This window comes from Artemia sp. Qi Xiang Cuo, chromosome 17 (genome assembly GCF_049724085.1).
Source record: "Artemia sp. Qi Xiang Cuo chromosome 17, ASM4972408v1, whole genome shotgun sequence".
Classification (NCBI taxonomy): Eukaryota; Metazoa; Arthropoda; class Branchiopoda; order Anostraca; family Artemiidae; genus Artemia; species Artemia sp. Qi Xiang Cuo.
In genome coordinates this window covers 59017856-59038514 of record NC_142810.1, presented here as the reverse complement: position 1 = coordinate 59038514, position 20659 = coordinate 59017856, and the positions used below count along the sequence as shown (strand labels likewise).

Sequence of the window (20659 nt, the reverse complement as noted above, 5' to 3'; positions counted from 1 at the left end):
CTGTAACCCCCTCCCAATTGTCATTTTAAAAATAGTGGCCTAAAAAAGCTTTCTTTTAAGTTTGACACCCTCCGGAGAAATGGTTTGGCTCGCACTCTCGTCCGAGGTTTGGATATGTTTGTGCTGATTGCTCTAGTGACTGTAATTATTTGTCAGTATAACGTATACAGTGTCATATTCAATATATACCAGGACCTACACATGTCACGTTTGTTTTAACATCGCTTCTGAATTACTGGGATTAAAATGTTTTTGTTTTTTATTTCTAGGGCCAAATATTTAGTATCGACTATGCCCCCAAATTGTCTGAATAGGGTGCATTTTTCGCCGCCATTGGCTGAAGGAAGACGAATGCTTATGCACAATATGCCTTCTGGTCACCTGACGAAATTCATTGTTACTTATGATAAGGTGAGTGGTTAAATTGTAAATGTTGGGAATAACATTGTTGAATACTGTCCCTTTCAGACCTTGGTTTGCCCCCCCCCCTTTCCCGAACCCAGTTTGCCCCCCCCCCCTTCCAGAACCCAGTTTGCACCCAAGCTGAAATTTAGTTTCATCAAAAACCTTGTCAAAACTAAGATAAGCCTGCATAATTCAAGCATCCACAGAATCGGGTCAATTTTCTTTAGTTTATCTTTATGGTACTATGTGCCTCATTTTTCAGTCGTCACTGTCATTTTCACTTGATATCAGAAAATTGGCTCCAACTTTGCCCTCCACCCCCTCCTAGTATTTTGACGATATTACAAAGATCTATTCTATGGAGCTATAATGGCATTTGTCTTCTTTTTTGTCAAGGAAAAAGGAGACAACTGTACTTACGACTTGAAAATAATGGCAGGTTGCGCTTCGAAAAACAAAGGCCTTTGAAATGGGTATTATAAGTTTTAATCGAGTGAACCCTACCTCAAGTTTCTGCGACCATTCTTTCTTCATGATGAGGCCAGAAAAAAAAAGAAAATCCATCGTCGTTGCCACACAATGCCACACAATGATGAATAAAATTGTAAGTGCGTCGTAGATTATTGAATTTACTGCTATTGTAGCCCCGTTTTCGTATTTTTTTTCTTCTCTATCTTTTTCTCTTTGTCGTTTTTGCTGCTTTTTTCTATTTCTTCTCATTCTCCTTTTCTTCTTTTTCTTTTGTCTTTCTCTTTTCTGTCTCTAATAAAGCCTTTTGTGCTCTCCGCCTCTTTGGTTTCTTTCTCTCTTTCTGTCGATTTTCCTCTCTTTCTTCTTTCTTTCTATCCTTTTCTCTAATGTTATTTTAGTGCATTGAGGGTAGGAATATGGAGTCTTCTCTAATCTACTGCACCAATTTTTTGAGATTTTGGGAGAAAACCTTCCTATACATGCGGCTTCGGTATGTATCTGTATCTTTTGGAGGCATAGTGAAGCCTCATTTTGAGCTGAGAAAAAGTAAAACATGTGCTTAAAAGAATATATTTCTTAAGCCTGTTTTGTACGTGGGGGAGGTCTGTGTACGAGGAGGGGGGGCGCAGCTGTTAGCTGAGTGCTTTGGGACCTGTGTGCTGAGCGAGAACGGGATAATGAGGCTAAACACTGGCAACTGGTACATCCTAAGGCCTTAAGGCCTGGAATACTTACCCTTAAGGTAAGTAAAGTCGAGAAACTGATACAGCTTTGTTGTGTATTGGCTCAGGCGGCTGTGCGTTGTGACGAGTTGTTAGCAATAATACTAGGATGATCAACAAGATGGAAACACCCCCTTTGCAGTTCGAGCTTTTTGAAAACTTTATTTTTTTGAAAATTCTACGGGCTTTATAGACGAGATTTCGGTAAATTACAGATTAATTGGTAAAATTATGGGTCTTTGTGCAACAATTTTCTACTCAACGTAAATTATTCCTTATACCGCATTCATAAATAAAATGAAATACCGTATTTAAATAAATAAAATGAAAATACATAGGTAATTTCGAAGACCACACTGCCTTTCCACAGTACAAATATGGATTTTTTTAGACAGTTGAAAACTTTTTAAAGCCCATCTTCTACTTTTATCCTTAATAAAATGAATCTAATTAATTAGATGATCAATTAGATACGATGAACCTTAATTAGATGAATCTAAGTTTTAAGTTGTAAACTTCATTCTCCTTTAAATGTGCGTAAATGTAAATTAAATTTTACCACTGTCTAATAAACTGTTTTGTTTTCACTGTCTAATAAAAGGATTTATTCCTATTTGAACTGTTATTTGTACGAAATGAAAATATTGAAATGTGTAAGTAGTAACTGAAATATTTAATTAAGATAGTTAATGTAATATACTAAAAGAAGGCTGAATATTTTGATTTCACATCCGTAATTCTTTATCAACAGAAAAAAGTATGCTTTCAGTCTCCTATCTTAAAAATTGAGGTATACTCCGTTTAATTTTACGAAAAACTAAACTTATACGAATATTTTTCGAACTTATACGAATATAAACTTCGTTTCGTATTTGTATTCGTTTATTTAAATAGCTATCGTAGCACTCAAAAATGGACGCTAAATTCTTCTACTTTTACAATCACAAAAATCACAAAAGAAACAGGAAATGAGAAAAAACGGTCACGTGTAAAAAAATACGCTAAAAAAATATGGCACGAAGGAGTGTACAATTCTGTTCGTACAGCACTTAACGGGTCGTAGTTTATTGTGATGCCTGATGGTTCTGCTTATCCGTACAGATGCTGGACGTTCAAATGGGGATAAGTCCATTTATTAGATTTGAAAACAGATACAAAAGTCGGGATATTTTGATCACATGTAAAGATGTTACAACACGTTTTTATTTTGAAACAGCTGGTTTATCAGAGGACAGTAGTTATATACTCCCAATTTATCCCGTCATATATACGTCATCATATACGATATATAACATACGTCATATATCAATATATACGTCATCCCAATTTAAGGTATTACGTCGAAGATGGTGAAAAAATAGAGGCTGTTTCTCGTTTGCTTTTTCCCAAATTGCATTATTAAGTCCTGCCTTCAAGCGAATAATTTGGGCAAGTTCAAGGTCATTTTCGTTGTTACTGAAGCGAGGTCCGAGCATTAATTTAATAGCACGTTCTTGGACATCTTCTACTTCTGCTGACATGTGAGCAGTGTTTTGAGTTCGAGAACCCCAAACGGACAACAATACTCGTGGATAGGGCTCATATAGTGTATAACTATTGTGTCTCCATTTTTTCTTTTTTTCCTAGGGGAATCTTACTGAATCAAGGTCGTATACCATCATGAAGAGGCTTACTTGAATGAAAATTAGTAATTTCAGTGCTTTATAAGTCATAAAAAGGATGACGCCAAAAGAAAGTACCATTTTCTGCCATATTTTTGGTTAATAATTATTTGGCGCGATGCGTGTAACCTATCGCGCTCATTCGGACTCGTTGGAAAAGATGAGGTATACACGTTAAAATCGTAATAATTTGAATATTTGTGACTAAAAATTTGCTTTTGAACTAAACCTAATAAACCAAGGTGAAAAAATCCCCTTTTGTCAGTGTACACCAATGTTACCTGATGTGATACATTTTCCGCCATGCAAGCATTTTTTTCAGGTGGCTGCGACATGAATTGTTCAAATTGGTGCAATTTTTACTGACTTTTTGTTAACTGCACCTTCAACGGATTTTTGCTTTACAAATGATACTTTCGACGGATCTTCGTGTTTATAGCTGCGGTGTCTTGCACCGGGCAACTGATAGCACTGTTGTGCACCTATGCAGAGTTGCCACCACGGTCAGTTCCTAAAGTGCTACAATTGCCCAAACTTGTGTGTTACACAGCGATTTTTTTGGTGCTATAGTGAAAAATTGACTGTAATAGTGCTAAAATAGTACTTTCGTGCTACAGGTGGCGATCCTGAGCACGTGCTATAGTGCGACACATAATGAAATAGTGCAAAAATAGCATTTTAGCGCTACAGGTGGCAACCCTAAACCTACTTCTATATTTTCTTTCTGTTTTCACCATTGACTAACTACCTGTGTTTTTTATCTGACTCTTGATTTTTGTTAACTTATATGATCTTTAGTCCTACTGGACGGAGGAGGGATATTCTGGTGAGATTGTCAGTAACGGAGGACCTTCCAATATTGATGGTATTTCTAACGGGCCATTAAGTGTTGTATACGACGCAACTACGAACAACGGTGTTCCAGCATTGGTAGGATTTATTGCTGGAAGACAAGGAATAGAATGGGCAGGCGTAGAGGTAAGCTAGCTAAAATTTGTTTGGGTAGTAATAGCTTATTCTATACTGGCAGGAATGATTCTCACCCTAAGTCACTAGAAAACTTTAAAGTTGAGGCTTAGAATGTTCCAGACACTAGCCCCCTCCCCAGCAAAATTCAAGATTTGGAAAAAATTCGAACACTTTACTATATGAAAAGACAGAATGATTCGGCATAGTCGAAATGTTTTACCTCCAAGAACACTGAATTAGATAGTTTTTAGAGCAGCTGAAGTACCAAGGACAGTGAAAATTAAATTTGAATTGGTCAATTTAAACAACCATATATACTTTAAAGATTAGGCAAATTGGGAGTTAAATTTTTGATACAAAACAATGACTATATAGTAAAACAATAAAATAAATATAGATAAAGAAAAACTATATAGATAAGAAAAGACTATATAGATAAACAGGACTATATAGAAAAAAAAATTATATAGAAAAAAAAAGACTATATAGACTAAAAGAAATTTTCGATAAAAAAAGTTTTTGGTAGTAGCAGGCACCAAAAAAAAGAAGAAAAAAAGTCCGCTGAAGATAAGCTAAAAACATATGACACTAAACAGCTTAAGAAGATGTTGTTGTCCCCCAAAGAATCAGCAGATTATTTATATGTGAATTTTTCCAAACGGAAAATTTAATAATTTAATATAATTAATAATGATAATTCAATTCTTGTGAAATTTAATAATTGGCTTTGCCTATTTGTTTTCACGGTTCAACATGACAACACTAACTAAAGTGTCATATTGCCTTAAAAACTGTATGAATTTCAACCAAAGTAGTTTCCAGATATGAATTGGTCTAAGTTGAATCCAGAGAGTATATATTCTTGAGGGGTATATACCCCCAGAGGGTAAATATTCTTTGTACTTTAAAGATGTGAAACGCCGATGACCTTTTTCCTCTGGCTTTTCCCTCTGGCTAGGAGCTAAAGAATAATTTAGCATATAAGTTAAAGTGTGTAAGTTAATTAACACATAAAGTATATATAACTTATGTAACCACAAAATATATATCAGGTAAATTTATAGTGTATTATAACTTTTAAATATTTATAATACTATAAGCATAACATATTAAAATATTATACGCATATATTTATAAATATAAATAAGTAAATATGATAAGTATATATTTAACAACATAATAAAACAGTATACAATACCTAATCACACTGTAATAAAATTAATTATTATTTAATTTATCGAATTTTATTGTTCTAATTAACCCACTGGGGAAAAATGAAAATAAAATAGTTGTCGTTGACAGTAATATAACTGAATTCGTATCGTCTTCTATTTTGGCGTAAGCTCTTTTGAAATCACGTGTCTCGGGCCCCTAAATCTCTTAAGTTTTATGAGTTCCCCCATGATTTTTCAGAATATTCATATTATTTGCAATAATTGCAGTGAAACTCAGTAAGTTTGGAATAACCGTGATACAATAAGCTGGAATTTGGGGCCAGGAACAATGTGTAATAATCAATTCGTGTATATACACCCTTTAACCACCGTCTAATCCCTTTACTTGCAAATTTTTATCTTTTTAAACCAAATGAAAAATAAGGCTCATAGGTCCTTGTTATTGAACAATCAAAGCAAAGATTGCTCCCTATGGTAATGATTAATATACGTTGTTCCAGGCCCCAGTTCTCAACTTATTGTTTCAAAACTATTAATTTAAAAAAAAAAACTTTCCGAAAAAGAAGTTTTTCAATCAAAGCGAAGTAAATGCCATTTTAAACTTAAGATCAGCAGATAAAAATACCTGTAAAAATTCAAACTCAAAACGACGAGAAATTACTATTAAAGAATAAATGGAACCCAAAACGAACAGGAATTAAATAAACAATCATAGTAAAAAAATGTACAACAAGTAATAATATAAATGAATAAATAAATCGTAAAGCGAGAAATGCTTAAACTGAATATGCAAATCCTACTGCGACATTGGCGCTTTACTGAAAACGAATTGTATTACAAATATTTTCTTTTGTGCTTGATATTGAAAATAAACATTAAAATTACAGTAAAATTTTGAACTGATGAGCTTTCAGCATAAATATCATTATACATCAAATATTCAGTTTAATCTTATTAGTTCTTTCTAAAATTGTTTAGAACCCCTAAAATTGTCCCCCTTCCTTAACTGTAAAAACATAAGGCCTACTGCGTCATTGGTGCTTCACTGAGAACGAATTATATTACAAATACTTTCTTTTCCAGTTCTTACAGCATAGAAAATGCAAATAAAATTACAGTGAAATAAAATCTTGAACTGATGGATCTTTTAACAATCAATATCATTATATATCAAATATTCAATTTAATTTTGTTTATACTTTCCAAGAATGTTCAAGACACATATAGTTTTCAGTAAAGCGCCATGACGCAGTAGGTTTTAGACTTTTACAGTGAGAGAAGGAGGTGATACCCAAACTCTTGTTTGTAGTGATTTTTGTTCGTTTCAAACTTGATTTGCATATCCAATTTAAGTTTCACTTGTTTTAAGATTTATGTGTTCATTTATATTAGTATCTATTGTATGTTTGTTTGTATTGATTGTTTATTTAATATCTGTTCATTTTGGGTTTCATTTATACTTCAATACCAAATTTTTTTTTCGTTTTAAGCTTCATTTGCATATTCAATTTAAGCATTACTCGCTTTAAGATTTATTTATTCATTTATTGTTGTATGTTTTTTTGCTTTGATTGTTTATTTTTTTTCTGTTCGTTTTGGGTTTCATTTATTCTTTAATAGTAATTTCTGGTTGTTTTGAATTTGAATTTTAACAGGTATTTGTATCGGCTGATCTTAAGTTTAAATGGCCTTTACTTTTCTTTGAAAAACTTCTTTGTCGAAAAGTTTTTTTTAAAAATTAGTTTTTGTTCGTTTTTGATTGCAAAAAGTTTGAAGTTTTTAAAACTGCCTTATTTTAAAATCAAACTTTTTTTTTCAAAATCAATGTTCACCAAAGTGTCAAAAGTAGTATCAAAGTAAAAATAACAAAGTAAAAAATGGGGTTGTGTCCACTTCGGAGTTTTTATTATCTGATGTTTGAACTATTTAAAAAAAAAAAATGGCTATCTAAAATTTTTATCGGATGGGTTAGGGGAAAAGGGCATGGGGTTAGGGACGGTCTAATTGCCCTTCGATCTCTTTTGACTCTTTAAAAGTGAACTAGAACTGTCCATTTTCAATCAAATGAGTCCTCTCTAAAGTTTATACGAGCATTCCTTCTATAAGAACCGTATATGCACCCAGGGCATAACTTACAACGCCTGTCCCCGGGCCCTTGGGGGTTATGTCCCGAAATTTTAATGTCTGATGTTTGAAACTATTTTTAACAAAATCGCCGCCTCAAGATTTTTATCGGATGGGTTTGGGGAAGAAAAAAGCGTGGAAGGGGAGGGACTAGTTGCCCTCTGATCTCTTTTGACTCTGAGAAAGTGAACTAGAACTTTTAATTTCAAAACAAACGAGCCTCCTCTGAAGTTTATACGAGCATTCCTTTCATAAGAACCATATACGGCCCAGGACATAACTTACGACGTTATATGGTCTTTGAACTATTTTTTTTTAATGGTTATATTGTTGTATGGTCTTAGGGTATATCAAAGTTCTTATCGGATGGGTTTGAGGAAAAAAGAACGTGGAGGGGGGACTAGGTGCCCTCCAAACTCTTTTAACTCTTAAAAAGTGAACTAGAACTATCAATTTCAAATGAAATGAGCCCCATTTGAAGTTTATACGAGCATCCCTTCCATAAGAACCAAATATGCCCCCAAGGCATATTTGAAAACTAAAAAGGAAACTAGAACTTTCAATTTCCAATCAAATGAGCCCTCTCTGAAGTCTATACGAGCATCCCTTTAAAAGAATCATATACGTCCGCAGCACAACACCTACAACGCCTACCCTTCGGGCCCTGGAGGATTTTGTCGACACTGGAGTTTTTGTTATGTAATTTTTGAACAATAAAAAAAAATGACTATCTCAAAATTTGTAGCGGATGGGTTTGGGGAAAAAAAGGGCATGGGGGGGGGGCTAGTTGGCCTTTAATCTCTTGACTCTTAAAAAGTGAGCTAGAACTTTCAGTTTCCAATCAAATGAGCCCTCTATGAAGTTTATACGATCATCCCTTTCACAAGAACTATACTTCCCTTCAGGGCATAACTTAGAACACCTTCTCCCGCGCCCTGGTGGGGGGGTGGTTGGGGGTTATATTGACACCAAGTTTTTCTTATTCGACCTTTGAACTGTTTTTTAACAAAATGTCTATCTCAAAATTTTCATCAGATGGGTTTGGAAAAAAAGAGTGGGGGAGGGTGCCTAGATGCCTTTGGATCTCTTTTGACTCTTAAAAAGTGAGCTCGAACTTTCAATTTCCAATCAAATGAGCCCTCTCTGAAGTTTATACGAGCATCCCTTTAATAAGAACCATATATGCCCCAGGGCATAGCTTACAACGCCTGTCCCCAGGCCCTGGGGATTGTGTAGATACCTGAGTTGTGGTTATCTGACTTTTGAACAATTGTTAACAAAATGGGTATCTCAAAATTTTATCAGGTGCATTTGGGAAAAAAGGGCGTGGGAGGGGCTGGCTATCCTCCGATATCTTTTGACTCTTAAAAAGTGAAGTAGAACTTTCAATTTTTAATCAAATGAGCCCTCTCTCAAGTTTATACGAGCATCCCTTCCATAAGAACCATATATACCCCCAGGGCATAAATAACAACGCCTGCCCTGGGCCTTTGGAGGTTGTGTCGACCCCAGAGTTTTCGTTATATGATCTTCGAACTATTTTTGTAAAAATGTCTATCTCAAAGTTCTTATCGGATGGGTTTGAGGAAAAAAGGGCGTGGTGGGGGGGGGTAGGTACCATCCGATCTCTTTTGACTCTTAAAAAGTGAACTAGAACTTTCCATTTCCAATCAAATGAGCCGTCTTTGAAGTTTATAGGAGCATCCCTTCATAAGAACCATATATGACCCCAGGGCATAACTTAAAACGCCTGCCCTAGCCCTGGAGGGTTGTGTCGACCCAAGAGTTTTCGTTAAATGATCTTTGAACTATTTTTAACAAAAGGGCTTCGTCAAAATTTTTAGCAGGTGCATTTGGGAAAAAAGGGCGTGGGAGGGGCTGGCTATCCTCCGATATCTTTTGACTCTTAAAAAGTGAAGTAGAACTTTCAATTTTTAATCAAATGAGCCCTCTCTCAAGTTTATACGAGCATTCCTTCCATAAGAGTCATATATGCCCCCAGGGCACAACTTACAACACCTGTCCCCGGGTACTGGGGGGTTGTGTTGACTCGGGAGTTTTGTTATGTGATCATTGAACTATTTTTAACAAAATGGCTATCTCAAAATTTTCATCGGATGCATTTGGGGAAAAAAGGCGTGGGGGGCCTAGTTGCCCTCTTATCACTTTTGGCTCTTAAAAAGGGCACCAGAACTTTCCACTTGATTTCCCATCGAATGAGCCCCCTTTGACTCCTTCCATATGAAAATGCCCCTGGGAAAAAAATAATAATAATAAAACATTGGAGCCGTATGGCCTTTACTATAGGCCATAGCGTTGCCTCTGATTAACAACTTAAACTGGCCTCGATGACATTTTACCGACGAGAATTGTCAACTTTCTTATATTTTCTAATGTTTAATATTTATATTTTATCTCAGCTGACTCATCACGCTTTATAAACATCACTGAAATAGTAACGTTGCCTGAATAACGTTGTTGGTTGACGTATCGTTGCCTACAATGTTACAAAGTTGCTTATTATTGTATATTTTCTGTAGTGTTTAAATTTGTGTAGTTCTTAGTTATAAATAGAGTTATAACTATGTAGTTATAACTATAACTATAGTTATAACCTCAGTAAGATAAGTGGAATGGTAGAATATAAAAAAAATATCTAGGATTGAAGAACTTTCTTTTTTGTTCTTATTTGCGTAGTTTTGCGTAATTACGTGGGCATGTCTAGCAAAAAAGAAAGGTCAATTTCTTATATATATATATATATATATATATATATATATATATATATATATATATATATATATATATATATATATATATATATATAATATATATATATATTTGTTTTTTTCTTTAACCAGGTTTTTTTTCTTTCTCTCTTTTGTTATGATGAGGAAATGTTTTTTTGTTTTGTTTTTTGTTTTGTTTAGTTTTTTTTTATTATTAATACCCAATTTTACGAGCTTTGCTCTCTGTTGGGGGTATATGTTTTTTTGTTATGTTGATTTATTCAAATAAAATAAATAAAAAAAAGAAACTTAAAAATTATCAAAAATTTCATTATATGCATTTTTGTTACGTTTTTACGAGTTTGATAAAAATTTGAGGGGAGAGGGGGAGAGTCATACGAAACACCAATTCACATAAAATTATAAAACTATTAGTAAGCTACTCAAAGCCAAGAACGGGACGGGATTTCAAATTAAATAAATTACATATCTAACATTTGTTTACTGTCCTTCATTTTCTTAAAATCTATGTATTTTATATTGGGTAACATCTCATAAGCAAAGGTACTGTTTAATTTCAAGTTTTCATAGATACCGAACATAATATATCTCTTGGACTCTCTGTTTCACAAAATTCAAGATTTTTTTCAAGATTCAATATTCAGAATTTTTTCCAAAATTACTTTAAAAAAAAAAAAATTAAAAAAAAAAAGAGAAAAAAATATCATCAATTCTAGCTGTTTTTTTTTTCCTTTTTTTTAAATTCTAATATTTTACACTTCCTGGTATATTACGATTTCTGAATCTTTTCTGAATATTTGTCTAATTAAAACACCTTAGCAAATATGGCCTCACCGGATCCGAATATTCATCGAGAATACTTTCTGTGACGCAGAAGAAGCATTGTTATATTATTTCCAAATTTGTCCAAAACTATTTTGTAGAGCATATTGATTATAAATTATGTACAATTCTTGGTTAAACTATAAGTGTTTAAACTATTAACCACTTAAACTGGCCTCGATGACATTTGATGGACGAGAATTGCCAACTTTCTTATGTTTTCTAATGGACGATTTTATGGATATTGACATTTGATGGACGAGAATTGCCAACTTTCTTATATTTTCTAATGGACGATTTTATGGATATTGACATTTGATGGACGAGAATTGCCAACTTTCTTATATTTTCTAATGGACGATTTTATGGGTATTGACATTTTATGGACGATAATTGCCAACTTTCTTATATTTTCTAATGGACGATTTTATGGATATTGACATTTTATGGACGAGAATTGCCAACTTTCTTATATTTTCTAATGGACGATTTTATGGATATTGACATTTTATGGACGAGAATTGCCAACTTTCTTATATTTTCTAATGGACGATTTTATGGATATTGACATTTTATGGACGAGAATTGCCAACTTTCTTATATTTTCTAATGGACGATTTTATGGATATTGACATTTTATGGACGAGAAATATATTTTAATATCCTTACCTATCTGATTCACATAATTTTTTATATTCTAATATTTTTTATATTCTAATATTGCACTTACCTTACTCTTTTCTTTCTTTTTAAAAAGCAGCGTAAATCCTTTCTAGTATAGTATACTATCTATAGTATAGTATTCTATAGTATAGTATATATATTATACTATCTGACGTATTTTGTTGATGTAAAATAGCATATCTTGCAATTTCTGTAGTTTAAGTTTTCTACGATGGTATTGATCAGCAAAATCAAAATTGAGTTGATGAGTTAATGTCAGCAACAGTACGCCGGTGTGATGTCGGAAACTCTTGTGTTTGTGTTTGACGTAACTTTATTTTCAATGTTTACAACATACAACGTTATTTACAACATCACTTGTATGTTTTCTGTGAAGTGTTTAAACTTGTGTAGTTGTACGAACCTCTCGAGCAAAAAAAAAGAGAAAAAAAGATCATCAATTCTAGCTGTTTTTTTCCTTTTTTTTAAATTCTAATATTTTACACTTCCTGGTATATTACGCTGTCTGAATCTTTTCTGAATATTTGTCTAATTAAAACACCTTAGCAAATATGGCATCACGGGATGTGAATATTCGTCGAGGATACTTTCTGTGACGCAGAAGAAGCATTGTTATATTATTTCCAAATTTGTCCAAAACCATTTTGTAGAGCATATTGATTATAAATTATGTACAATTCTTGGTTAAAAGTTCAAGTATTTTTGTTCATTTTTGGTTATAAATTCAGGTCAAATAAAACTATTGAGCTGTACTTGGAACATCTGGGCTAGATGAAGTTTTATAGTCGAATAAAATCTTTTATTTGCATTTTTTCTGTAAGGTGGTTTTCTTTCCAGCCTCGGCATCAATAGTTTTAATGATTGGGAGTTTAGATATTCAGGAATGGTTTAGAATGTCCCCCTGGTCACTTACATTAGAAAACTTCATTTGTTAAAATTTATTTTAGCTCGTTTTTAATTTTTTTCTAATATTTAAAATAAATCAGACAAAAAGATGTTTATTAAAACATCGATGTTGATGCGGAAAAGATAAACTTCAGTTGCAAAGGCGTATCAATGTTTTTTTTTTTTTTTTTTTTTTTTTTTTTTTGGGGGGGGGTATTTTTTTGGGTGGGCTATTAAACATAACTAAAAAACGCATTAAAGTTGGTTTATATTCATTTTCAGTGCCAGGGGGGGGGGATCCAAACCTGGCACTCCTGTATACACGGTATCTGTCTTTTATTTATATAGTTTCTTTCCAGGAAAACTTGCTTCCAGGCGAACAATCCTGTACTTGTTTTTTTTTCCATAAAATCATTTGCTTTGTAGCTTCCCAAATATTCAGGAATAGTTTAGAAAGTCCACTCTCTTGATTAACTCGAATTCAGTCCCTGTCAAATATTATAAATTACTAGTAAAAACTTCAGCTTTGACTTCTTAACTTCCTTCAAGAGACGGAGGTAGCTTTTAGACCCCTCGCGAAATTTAAAATTTTTCTGGCTCTAAATTATTCCCCCTGTTTACCAAATTGCACGTAGAAATGGGGCGCTATTGAAACGTATTGGAGTTGAAACATATTGGATTTCTTAAAGTTGATTTCTCTTTTTTTCTTTTTTTTACGATAGAAAGAAAGCCGCTAGAAGTCCGACTGGTTTCATTTGATTCGAGTTAAATTATTTAGAAAGACCACTTTCTCGATTAACCTGAATAATTTCAGGCTATTATGGGGCTCCTCCCCTATACTATTAAAAATTAAGGAAATATTCATGCATAGTCTAGTTCCCTATAAATGGTCAAAAATTTTAAAGCGTTTCCCCTGTTTGCCAAATTTTGCGTAGTATTTTTTTTTAAGCGCTTTTCAAACAGATTTGGATATTTCATAAGTGAAACACTCTTTCCTAAAGTTGATGCCTCAATATATCCTTTTTTTAGGCGGAAGTTAGAAAGAAAGCAGTATTAGAAGATTTGGCGAAATGTCTAGGTTCATGGGCTAAGAGTCCGACTAGTTTTGTAGAAAAAAATTGGTCTGATGAGCTGTATGCTGGAGGGTGTCCTGTTTCTTTCAATGTACCAGGTGTAGCCTATAGCTTTCAATATCTTAGAAAGCCAGAAGGAAGGTAAGCTCTTATGTATGTGTTTATTTTGCTTTTAATCGTAATCAACATGATAGCTTTGACTTTGTTAAGAGAAGCGTGTCTTCAATGGGAATTTTTTCCTTGTGGCTCATTATATAGAACGGGTGTTCGTAGAAACTTGGGAAAGGGCTCATTCGATTGCGAATTAAGGTAATTTTGCATGAGTTTTCTAGAAGAGTAGATTTTTGTGAAAGAGAGGCTCTCCAATAGCTTAGAATATTGGGAATAGCTAATAGTTCTTATCCTTTTAGGAAAATTAAATAATTTTTCGACCGTGCTGGCTTTTCATTTATAATAAAATGAAATGAAAATGTTGAAAACAGGCATAACTTTAATAAGGCTGCGAACTTTGGAAGAAAAAAAGATTTTTTTTGTATACAAGTAATAATGCCTTATCAACGAGAAAAAATATGAGAAAGGAAAAAAAAACTTTAACTATTTAGCACAGACATAAAACGGTATAAACGTATAATACGTATAATGCTTATAAAACGTATTATCATATAAACGTATAAAACGTTTATACCATAAAATATGTTTATACCATATACGCGTACCATAATATTATGTGTTTATACCATAATATAAAATGTTTATACCATGTACCATAATATTTATACCGTAAAAGGTATAAAACGTAAATATTTTACGAAAAAAAAAAAAAAAAAAATCGCATTCAGGGATAGATTTGAACTTGATTCAAAAAAAATGAAACAATTTTTTTTTTGTAATTCTTATTCATAACCTAAGGTGAATTGATCAAAATCAGATACAGGTAGAAATCCCTTTAATATTCTTATATTAGAGAAATTGACTGAACTTTCTCTTTTGCTTATCTAGCTGGAATTTGTTGTTTTTCCTAAAATTTATTTTATTTTGACCTTTGACCTTATTTGAGGTTGACATTCCTAAATTTCCTCATCTTCTTCCTTATCAGAAGCACACAATGTTCTGGCCCTGTTTGTTAATTAGAATACTGTAAGTGTGATTTAATATTCAGTCTCTGACCTGTTAAGAGCTATCTGTGTTAAAAAAGGATTATATTTCGGAATCAATTAGAGACTAAATATATTGTGTCATTGACATCTGACCGGTATACAATAGTTCAATTTTAAGCCTGATTAACATTGGAATATATTATAACATTGAGAGTGCAGACATATGATGCCTTGCTTCATTGGATTGAGTTTTCATTTGGATAATTAGAAGGCGTTTATTGGAAAGTTGGGGGACTTAAAAAAGCCTCCTTGCGGGCAAGTCGTTGTTTTGTGACTTTATTTTAAGATCTAATTACGCTTAGAACTACGATGGCTGAAAGTGAAAAAATTATTTTGAATCTGTTACTGAATTGTGTAACGAGAGCACTAACAGATGGAATAAAATTGGAGTGTATCGTAAAAGCGTGTGTTGCTTTCTATACACATGAAGATTTTATAAAGGCAAAGCGAATCCTTCCTACTGAATTGAATATTACGAATCGTCTTGTTATCTACTCTAAAGATGCAGACAATATCATTGAAATATGCAAAATTCTAGTTTCAGCTGCGAAAAATAATGTGAACCTGCCAAAATGTGTCATCTTTAACCCCTGCTTGGTTCCGGTCATCGAAGATGCGGTGAATGCAACAGTTACTGCCAAAGTAAATGAACTCTCTCGGAAGCTTGATAATTTTTTGGCCACCCAGTCCGCTCCAGCCACCAGTATTTTCACAAGCAGTCGTAGTGCACCTGAAAAGTCCAAGCGCAGAAACTCTACCTATTCTGTCGTCTTGAAAAATCCCCCCAAGGAGATCAATGGCCCAAATGACCGGAAAGCTTTCATAGACAGTTTCTGTGAAAATACATATGACATTAGTGAACTTCGCAAATCTGCAAACGAATGGAAGCTTGTGGTCAGGTCGAAAGCTGCAGCAGCGAAAATCGTTGAGAAAGCGAAATCTTCCAAGCCCGATCTTAAAATTACTGTTCGAGAACCCCTGCACATAGCTGTGCTTCGAAATGTCCCTGAGGATATAAACTGTGAAGGACTAAAAAATATAATCCCGAATAGCACGAAGACTGAACAGTGCGGAAAATCCCGTTCTTTCAAAGTGTATTTTAACACTCTCAGTGAGCTCCAACAATTTCTGAGTGTTTCGGTGATTATCGGCTACAAGCATCTACCTGCTTATCCGCTTAAGTTCTTGCCAAGACGATGCTACAACTGTCACAAAATCGGTCATCTCGATTCCCAGTACACGGCTGAACCTGTATGCTCTAGATTAGCCTCAAGTGAACATCGTTCTACGCGAGATGAACCATGCAGACAGCCGACATTCTGCGTTGAATGCAAAATCGGCAGTCACACGTGTTACAGTGTAAAATGTCCCTCAAATAGTAATCCACAAAAGAAATGACATCTGAAGCTTGTGCAGTTAAATGTTTATCGTGGAACATTAATGGCTCGTTCGCGAATAAAATTCCGATCTTAGATGTTTTTTTTTAGCAAAATGAAGTTGTCTGTTTACAAGAACATTTCGTCACAAGCCGCAGTAAAAGTATTCTTAGTTTTAATAGTTCAGTATCGGTCTATTCTGTTTCAGCGAAGCAGCTAAGTTGAAAAGGACGACTCTCCGGTGGTATTGCCACTTTTGTTCGTTTGACTATAAGATCTAGTGTATTTAAAGTCAATTATAATTTTCTAGCGATTCGTGTTGAGGGTTGTGTTTTTATTAATGTATATTTGCCTACAAATTACCATAATGAGCGTTCGGAGCGTGCTTTTACTTATTCTAGTGATAAACTCGGCCAGTGTATTAACCGTATTAGATCCTTAAGCCTTGAATGCATACTAATTGGTGACTTCAATTGCGACTTGAATGAACCGCTCTTATCTAGGTCTTTACGTTCTACGTTGTTGCTTGGTATTTTTGGAGACCAGTTTGACCTCAAGTGCAAAGATTTAAATTTTACACATGTACATACCTCAATGTCCACATCAGATCTCGATCACGTCGTTGCGTCCGCAAATCTCAGGATTTCGCCTGTCAAGGTTGTGCTTGTTTTTCAGCTGTCTGATCACTTACCAATACAGTTCTCAGCCGAGATTCTTAGCCACAGCTCAGATACACAAACGCAAACAACTTCAAAAACACCTCCTAGGTCTCGCCGTGATTGGCGTAAAATTTACCCTGTTTTATTTCAAGAAGAAGCCGCCAGAGACCTTAGTAAGATCCGTGTCCCTTTTCATCTTCTCTCTGGATTAACTGCTCTTTCAAGGGAGGAAACACAACTATCAGTTGACTTTTATTGCGCAGAAATTGGCCATGCCCTTCGCTGTGCTGAAAAAGCTGCCGTCCCTCTAAGTAGACACCGTCATCATAACCTTCCAGGCTGGTCTGAAAATCCAGAGTTAGCGGATACCCATTCTAAGTCTAAATTTTGGCTTCAACTTTGGGTTTCTTGTGGACGACCCCGTTCGGGGGTAGTCAATTCAATCCGCCTGCTCACAAAAAAAAAAATTCGCAAAGGAGCTAAAAGCTCACAGAAAAAAGATGATTGATATCGAATCTACACGGGCCATAATTAATCCTTCTCTCCTTTGGCGTTTTCTTTCCTCTACAAGCGAAGAGTCTTCATCCGCATCTGCAATCCCTGACTTTGAAGGGTATGCATATTATGGGTCAGAACTTTTACTTCCTGATTCAGTCCTCAACAAAAGATACGAAGCTGAATTGGACGACTTCTTAGATAGTTTTCCTTAGAGTGATTATCTTGTAAGGGAGGGAGCTGTATGTAAGGCCATCTCTCACCTAAAACCTAAACAATCTTCTGGAATTGACGGGATCAGTACACTCCATCTAAAAAGTGGTGGGCCCGCTCTCATTAGTCATGTAACCCTCCTGATGAAGATTATCCTCATTCAGGGTATTGTCCCAACCACTTTCTCAATTGGAGATCTTACGCCAGTTCCTAAAAAAGGAAATGTTACCATGCAATGCTCCTCTTTCCGTCCAATCACGGTTGCTACCACTCTCTGCAAGTTATTTGAACTTTTATTCGTAGATGAGTTTGAAAAACTGTGTTGCAGTCCACCAAGACAATTTGGTTTCTAACGCGGCACTGGTTGTGTGGAAGTACGCCTTGTCGTTGCATATGAACTACTAGATGCGAACAAATCAAGATAAAGTTTAGCGATTGGGGGCTTGGACCTGCAGAGAGTGTTTGATTCATTGATTCATGCACTTATGTTGCTAAATTCAGCTAAAAGAGGAGTGAACTCAAATATCATCCGGGTTTTCTGTGATATTTATTCTCACCTTCGCGTGCGACTCAAGCTCCCTCCCGATAAAGGCCTTCCGTCAGCCCCACGGCCAGCTTTGATACCAGTCCGTAAGGGTGCCCATCGGGGAGCAGTTTTATCCCCCAATTTCTTCAATAACTACATTATTGAACCTCAAGACAGCTGTCCTTCATCATGCATTCTCAGTTCCATTGACATCTCCCTAGTATGCTATGCCGATGACACGCTGAATCTCAGCCGGACGCTTAACCGCCTTTCAGAAATATTCTCATGTCTGCAGTCCAACTACGAGAAAGTCGGTCTGAGATTTAACTCCCAAAAGTCGGAAGCTTTGCTTTATAATTGGAAGAATGGCCCTCCTACTAATATCACACTAGGTGATTGTTCAGTAAAACCAGTTGATAAAATAGTATATCTGGGGCTTCCAATAGGTTCCTCATTACAGTATACCCATTCCCTCCTGATATCTCACATCTTGAACGGCGAATATCCAGTTCCTATGCTTTGATTGTTAAATCCACTCTGAGATTTAACCATCCACTACTGGCAAGTATTTACAACGCTACCGCTCTGCCACATATATTATATGTGACCCCTTTCTGGAATTTATTGGCAAAACGTGAAAAGTCTAAAATCCGCTCTATATTTTTCCGTTTTGCAAAGTACCTACTAAAATTGCAACCTTGGACAAAAAATAGTTTTCTGATTCGGCGCTATAACCTAGCGGACTCAAATCTAGCTGTTGAGACACTTATTAGCCGGCAAAAAACAAAACCAGCAATTCTAAAGCACGAGTGGGCCAGTTTGCTTGTGTAATTTTCCCTCTTGTTTCCCTTTTTATTTATTTATTTCTTTTTTTTTCTTTTTTTTTCTCCTTTCAAAAGTTGTTGTATTTGTTGATATTTTCGAAGAATTTGTTGTTTCTGTTGTAATATTTGATTATTATATCTTTAAGTTTAAACTTTTAGTAATTTTTTTTATACTATTTAAGAAGTTGTTGCTTTTGTTGTTATTATTATCGTTTTGTTTCCTCTTTTCGTATTTTTGTATACTCTGTCATTGTACATTTATTGTATACGACGGGTTTTCAATATATTTTATATTATATTATTATATTGTATGTAATCCCTCTCATCTCTGTTTATATAAATTATTTTGTATATAATTTTTTTTCGATTTCTATGGTCTCGCTAACACTTCTTTGTTTCTTTAAAGCCTCTCTAAAAATTGTGTTTCTAAGCATTTTGCCGGTTGCGTTGTTTTATGCTTTTTTTCTCTCTTTTTGTGTATTATTTAGTCTCATTTTTGGGTTTATAACATTTTGCACATTTTGCTCTTAACGGTTTGCAACAGATTTTTAGTAGAAATATTACTTAATATTATTGTAAAATAACTGGTCTGTCTTTCAAAGAAAAAGTTTTTTTTTTTGAATTTTATATTAATGACGGAAAATCGTATTCTGAGCCAACTTCAAGCGGTAGTCCTCCCCCTCCCAGTAATTTTCAAAAGCTTTATGTATAGCAACTTGATTATAATTAACATTTTCTAAATTTTATAATGAACCTTTTTTTTGGGGGGGGGGGTCTTTTTTTCTATAAAAAAAAGTTTTGTATTAAAAATAATAAAAATTAAAAAAAAAAAAAAAATTCTATAAAAATAATGTCTTTTTTTGGGTCTGATTGGTCAACCACTTAAAAGATTTAATTGGTTTAATTAAAAGATTGGTTTAATTAAAAGATTTTGTTCTAAGGCTTATTTGTATTTTTCTCACCCCTTGAATTTTTAAGATAAAAAAGCTTCAGGAAGGAAAAAATTAATACTAATTTATGCTGTTCATAAGACCAAAAATCATCTTATTCCCTTTTTATCCCAATATTTACTCCTATTTGCTTCGTTAAACCTATTTTCGTGGACAAAAGCACATTTACCTTCTTTTCTTCATGTAAATCAAAAATGAAGGGAAAAAATCTTAAGTAGATCAAAAATGGGAGAAAAAAAAACAAACAGGAATCCGGAACACTTCTTTTTCAGCTATAGTTTTCTAAATGTTCATTGATTAACCTCGTAAGAAATAGAGCGTGAAAATCAACGAGAATGAAAGTAGATGGCGCTTAAGTACTTTTATCGACACTAGCGCCAGATACCTGGCTTAGCGCAGACTAATGGTCTGCTTAGCGCAGATACCGATCTTATGATTCTCTGCCTCTGATCGGGAGTGCAGTGCGACGTTGGGGGCAAATCATCCGACGCTTCCCGTGTTTCTCTGCCCCCCCTCCCAGATTTCTCTGGGTATCAAACAGTTCGTGATAACGAACTGTACAGTAAGAGCGACTCGTCTCAATAGTAAACAAAACTCTAAAAAACAGAATTTTCATACCAATAGATACATCAAAAGAATCAGATTTTTATGCTGATTTTAAATTTATCAATGTTTTGTCAAGTTTAGTCTTACCCTTCAAAAGTTACAAGCCTGAAAA

General features: G+C 34.4%; 1 protein-coding gene across 2 annotated transcripts in view; it reads left to right on the top strand.

Moving 5' to 3' along the window:
* LOC148942414 (putative flavin-containing monoamine oxidase A) overlaps nucleotides 1-20659 on the top strand; it is an 87565-nt gene that overhangs the window by 48801 nt on the left and 18105 nt on the right. For both annotated transcript variants that reach the window (XM_089103526.1, XM_089103527.1), the window contains exons 6-8: nucleotides 270-411; nucleotides 4058-4237; nucleotides 13698-13882. In XM_089103526.1, coding sequence (XP_088959652.1) covers nucleotides 270-411; nucleotides 4058-4237; nucleotides 13698-13882 — 507 coding nt within the window. The remainder of the gene's footprint in view (nucleotides 1-269; nucleotides 412-4057; nucleotides 4238-13697; nucleotides 13883-20659) is intronic.